Source organism: Cydia pomonella, chromosome 13 (assembly GCF_033807575.1).
Source record: "Cydia pomonella isolate Wapato2018A chromosome 13, ilCydPomo1, whole genome shotgun sequence".
Classification (NCBI taxonomy): Eukaryota; Metazoa; Arthropoda; class Insecta; order Lepidoptera; family Tortricidae; genus Cydia; species Cydia pomonella.
In genome coordinates, this window is record NC_084715.1 from 15,154,116 (window position 1) to 15,160,351 (window position 6,236).

Below are 6,236 nucleotides of genomic sequence, written 5' to 3' on the forward strand. Positions count from 1 at the left end.
GTTTTCTTTTTAACCTATATTGACAACAAGATTACTGTTTGTAATATCAGGCTATTTACGATGCACCTATATCTCTTAAGGGTTTATCATACTACAAAAGCACTCCGCGCTCGCTTTTCGCCCCGGTCACGAATTCGCGCGGCGGCGGTGTCGGCGAGCAGCAGCCATAGGGGAAACGAAAGATTCGATCGCTGTTTCTCGCTTCCACCTCTGGCTACCGCTGTACCGGCGCGTGAAGTAGAAGCAGAGCCGTCTCTCGATCTGCGCGGCGTGACTGGCGCTGCAGTGCTCCGCCTCGTGCTCTCTCGCTCAGTGTTATGTACACACTGAGCGAGAGAGCACGAGGCGCCAGCGGAGTTACGCGCCACGCTAGCGATGTTCTGCGGTGACCGCGCCGCCAGCTCACTCATGCCCTGTTGCAATGTAACATAGCCAACGGCTTACCCACTCGTAAAGATTGTGGTCCTGATCTCAAGCGACTTTACTTTGAATTTAGATGGAGCTCCGCGAGCACGAGCACGTGGTGGAGTGCATCGCTTGGGCGCCGGCGGCCGCCGCGCCCGCCATCAACGAGGCGGCCGGCGCCGACAACCGCCGCGCCTCGCACGCCGGCCCCTTCCTCGCCTCCGGCTCCCGCGACAAGTCCGTCAAGGTAACGCGCCCGTGGCTCACACCGCCGCGCCCGCCATCAACGAGGCGGCCGGCGCCGACAACCGCCGCGCCTCGCACGCCGGCCCCTTCCTCGCCTCCGGCTCCCGCGACAAGTCCGTCAAGGTAACGCGCCCGTGGCTCACACCGCCGCGCCCGCCATCAACGAGGCGGCCGGCGCCGACAACCGCCGCGCCTCGCACGCCGGCCCCTTCCTCGCCTCCGGCTCCCGCGACAAGTCCGTCAAGGTAACGCGCCCGTGGCTCACACCGCCGCGCCCGCCATCAACGAGGCGGCCGGCGCCGACAACCGCCGCGCCTCGCACGCCGGCCCCTTCCTCGCCTCCGGCTCCCGCGACAAGTCCGTCAAGGTAACGCGCCCGTGGCTCACACCGCCGCGCCCGCCATCAACGAGGCGGCCGGCGCCGACAACCGCCGCGCCTCGCACGCCGGCCCCTTCCTCGCCTCCGGCTCCCGCGACAAGTCCGTCAAGGTAACGCGCCCGTGGCTCACACCGCCGCGCCCGCCATCAACGAGGCGGCCGGCGCCGACAACCGCCGCGCCTCGCACGCCGGCCCCTTCCTCGCCTCCGGCTCCCGCGACAAGTCCGTCAAGGTAACGCGCCCGTGGCTCACACCGCCGCGCCCGCCATCAACGAGGCGGCCGGCGCCGACAACCGCCGCGCCTCGCACGCCGGCCCCTTCCTCGCCTCCGGCTCCCGCGACAAGTCCGTCAAGGTAACGCGCCCGTGGCTCACACCGCCGCGCCCGCCATCAACGAGGCGGCCGGCGCCGACAACCGCCGCGCCTCGCACGCCGGCCCCTTCCTCGCCTCCGGCTCCCGCGACAAGTCCGTCAAGGTAACGCGCCCGTGGCTCACACCGCCGCGCCCGCCATCAACGAGGCGGCCGGCGCCGACAACCGCCGCGCCTCGCACGCCGGCCCCTTCCTCGCCTCCGGCTCCCGCGACAAGTCCGTCAAGGTAACGCGCCCGTGGTTACTCAATTTGAGGGGAGACCCGCTTGTTCCTCACACCACCGCGCTCGCTGCACAATGTTTATGTGGGCAACATCGTCCAGATTCCTCACTCGAAAATTCACGAATGATGTGCATAAGAGGGGTGAATCGACGTGGGAAGCCGCCATTATTTTTAGTGCAATCCTGTCATAACTGAGTAAATGAATATGACAGCCTATCGCATCTATTTAGTATATTAACGGGCGAGCATTTAGTTATTGTTGTCTCGTGTTGGACAGATCTGGGACGTGTCGACGGGCCAGTGCCTGGCGACGCTGGTGGGGCACGACAACTGGGTGCGCGGCGCGGCGTGGCACCCGGGCGGCCGCTACCTGCTGACGGCCAGCGACGACAAGACGCTGCGCGTGTGGGACGTGCCGCACACGCGCTGCCTCAAGACGCTCTACGCGCACCAGCACTTCGCCACCAGTCTCGGTCCGTATGCACAACGTACACATAACATTCACCCCCAGTAGGCCATCTAAAGTGCATGATCATTTTATGAATTATGGTGCTCCCACATTGGCTGTTATAAAAAGTTATAAAGATCGTGTGACAAGAACAACATGATAGTATTTATAGTGTTTTATTTTATGTCCCTAATACACAATGTTATATAACATTTTATAACAGCCAATATTGCAGCTCACTGCACTGTTGTCCCGCTGTCACACATAGTCACAACACAACACATAGTCGTCCAACAATCTCACAGCTCAAATCGTCCAACTATCACACAACACCAGTTGTCCAACCATCACACAACACAAATCGTCCAATCCTCACACAACCAAAGTCGTCTAACCATCACACAACAAAAGTCGTCCAACCATCACACAGCACATAGTCGTCCAACAATCACACAACAAGAGTCGTCTAACAATCACGCAACAATGTCGTCCAACCATCACACAACAAAAATCGTCCAACCCTCACACAACAAAAGTCGTCCAACGGTCACATACAAAAGTCGTCCAACGATCACACAACACAAGTCGTCCAACAATCACACAACACAAGTCGTCTAACCAACACTCAACACAAGTCGTCCATCCATCACACAACAAAAGTCGGTCCAACCATCACACAACACAAGTCGTCTAACCAACACTCAACACAATTCGTCCAACCAACACTCAACACAAGTCGTCCAACCATCACACAACACTAGTCGTCCATCGATCACACAACAAAAGTCGGTCCAACCACCATCACACAACACAAGTCACCCATCGATCACACAACAAAAGTCGGTCCAACCACCACCACACAACACAAGTCGTCCAACAATCACACAACACACACATATTTCCAATCATTACAAAACACATAGTCTTCTAACCCTGGACTGATGACCACAAATGTAAAGTTCTCAAAATATAATCCAGTTTTTAACGATATTTTATTGTTCCAGATTTCCACAGGAGCTTGCCATACGTGATATCGGGCAGCGTCGATCAAACCGTCAAAGTTTGGGAGTGTCGCTAGGAGCGTTGCCATTTTAGTAACTTTAACTCACCGATGATATCTTTATCATTATTTTTTCACATTAAATAGCCGCAATGAGAGCAATGTGTATTGCGATTTTAATGGTTAAATCATTTTAGAACGGAGAAATAGTTTTGATAATTTATTGATAATGTTTCTTCCTTCTGCTCATTGTGGACCGTTCTCGAACGTTGACGATGCTATGTCCCCTCTTAAACTCTTCATCAGATCCTCTTTACTGTAAACTGTGGATTCTCACATTCCATTAAATTATAATGGCTCATAGTAGTTGTAAGTGAATTCGGCATCTCCCAAGTGATAAGCAGAAATCCATGTACAATTAATTGCAAAAATAGCTACATTAATAACTATTGATACCCAATATGATGGGGGTAAATGTTTGTAGTAAAATATCAAACCATGTAGAACAAACTCAATACATGAACACTATATTCCTATTAAAATAAATAAAAAATAGTATGTTTAGTAATGTATGTATTTTTGCAATAGAATGTACTTATAATATCGATGTAGCATTTGTCATGCGGCCGACGGGAACGACGGAGTGAGGAGTAAAAGCTGTGTTATAATTTAACATTTCATTATTCTACGTTTTATTTTATAGTTATGGTTTATTCATAAGATTTGTTTAGATATAAATTTTATTTGGTATTAATAGTTAATTTCTTACGTGTCCACTGTAGAGAAAAATATTTGTACCTCGATTTGTTTTATGGTAATTTAGTTTACAAAATTTTTGATATTGTTGATTATTCATGACAATCGTCCTGGATGGTTGGTTGCATGCTCGCCCGGGGGCCCGTCGCCACCGCCTCGCTCCGCTCGTCCTCCCGAGGCGGCCGCGGCCACCCCGGGAGGATCATCGTAGTGGGCCGCCTTTGTACATACGCTTCGTGTCAGTCTCTGCTCGATTCACTCTCATTATGTTTGTTCGCTGCCAGTGCCAACAGCATTAATGGAAGTCTCCGGGGACTTAAAACTTAATTCATACATTAGATACGTGTTCGGTTGGTTGTTGTGGGCACTTTTTATTTGCAGTTTCATAGGGACTTATTTTAAGTTTTGGCGATTCAAAACTTTAACTATAAGTTAGAGTGTTATATTTAAAAGTTTTAATTATTTATTATTAACGATTAAATCTTCAGTGTATGCTGTCTTGAAAGGTTTTTTACTCAGAATTGCTAGATGACAACTTAATTCAAAACTATGTAATCGCTTACATCGACGCGTTACTGTTAGATCATCCATAATTCTTCATTCGAGTCTACGACGTTTAAAGTGTGTGATATGCATTAGTAATTCGTGTTATCGTTTCAATCTGATTGAGGTAGCTAGATGCAAATATAATATTTAATTATTTCAATTGAGTTTGATACAATAGTTATTATTTATTGCTATTTTGAGGATTTCAATGGGTTTGAATACCCGATATTTTTACTAGGAATTAGTAGTAGTTGTAGGTGAGTATAGTCATACTTTTAGACGCTTTACCGTGTTGACGCCTATCAGAGCCCTTGTACATTGCCTGGCTCAGATAACAGTGTTTGAAATTATATGAGATGAACTAGTTCTAATAAAAGAATCGATACAAATATCAACCTTATTATCAATGGAAGAACATTCAAATTAAGACAGTTTTTGTAAATCACGTTCATCTCAATAACTTCAAGTGGAACCGGTCATGCGACACTAGACTAAAAAAGCGACTTATATCATCCCTTTCGCGATTAGTTCGACAACTTCAGCCAGTGCCTTGAGGGACCTTCATTTGTTCTAAAGAACTGAAACGTACAGCGGCGGTATCATGGTCACATTTCTATCACTTGTCATGTCATGCGTCACTTTCGCACTAACATACTTGTTAGAACGTGACAGGCTTACAGAGGGGCTATCGCGAACGTAAGAATTTACAAGTGCGACAGAAAGGCTGCACGTCGAACGTAGTTCGCGGTAGGCCTACTGATGATAGAAAACCGACCATCTTAGCCCTACTGCTTTACTTCCAGATTTTCGAAACAAATGGTGTGTCGCCAGCAGTACAGTTTGTTCCATAAATGTGCTTGTAAACCCAGTGCCCACATCAGTAACACTGTACTGGGTCACCGGCTAAATACCTATACTTAAACATTGAGATTATATTAAGCATGCGAGGGTGTACAGCGCCTGTTGTTAAGCTATAATGGTACGTATATATCATAGCCATTCGCTTACTCAATGTGACATCTTTAATACATGGTGATAGTATCTTAATTGATTTGAAGCTTGCAAACTACATTTATGTACAATTTATGAAGTAAATTATCTGCACTCACGTGAATATAATTATTATAAATGCTTACCGTAAGAATATGTATACCAATTATCATCATACAAAATTCTCTGATACCTAGAGAGACTACTGAAGTAGGTACGCAGACTACATTACCATATATGAGAATTTTGTATTTACTCAGTAATCCCGTATTTTGTCTAAATTTATAAATAGAAAATAATTACCGAACTTGTAATAGAATTTGGTTTAAATATTGTGTAAATAAAACAATTAAATTATCTACTGTGTCTTATTGTTTCAATGTAACTACTATTTGCTACTACGTATGAATCCTGTTGAGTCCTAAGTAAGAAGTAGTGAGCTCGCTTTTTACTTACGTTTATACACTCGGTGTTCGCTATTTGCTTCGCCACCAAAGAATACAATACTCGCAAGGAGTTTGCCACCTTCGCGAGTGTGTAAAGGCAGAGGTACCAAAATATAAGTAATTATTCTTTGTTGCAACAATAGCACATTAAAAACGAAAAATATAACTAGGTTAAGTACAACAGGCAGTCTTATCACAAAAAGCTTTCTCTTCCAAACAACCTTTGGGTGGCGTGAGAGCGCCAATAGTACAGAGGCTATTACATCAAACATCCAAATTTCGTTGATCTTTATTACTCTTGTATATTCGAGCGATAGAGAAGCAGGGGCCTACCGCGAAAATTGCATTGCTTTTACTCTTACTAAGACGTAATTAGAGTGACAAAGAAAAATGCCCGCAATTGACGAACTTCGATTTTTGCGGTT

General features: G+C 47.3%; 1 protein-coding gene across 1 annotated transcript in view; it reads left to right on the forward strand.

Moving 5' to 3' along the window:
* LOC133524321 (lissencephaly-1 homolog) overlaps positions 1–5,724 on the forward strand; it is a 39,263-nt gene extending 33,539 nt beyond the window's left edge. Inside the window, exons 8-10 of the mRNA XM_061860259.1 lie at positions 497–652; positions 1,903–2,098; positions 3,078–5,724. Of these exons, the coding sequence (XP_061716243.1) occupies positions 497–652; positions 1,903–2,098; positions 3,078–3,151 (426 nt within the window). The 3' untranslated portion in view covers positions 3,152–5,724. The remainder of the gene's footprint in view (positions 1–496; positions 653–1,902; positions 2,099–3,077) is intronic.
* The last annotated feature ends 512 nt before the right edge of the window (positions 5,725–6,236 follow it).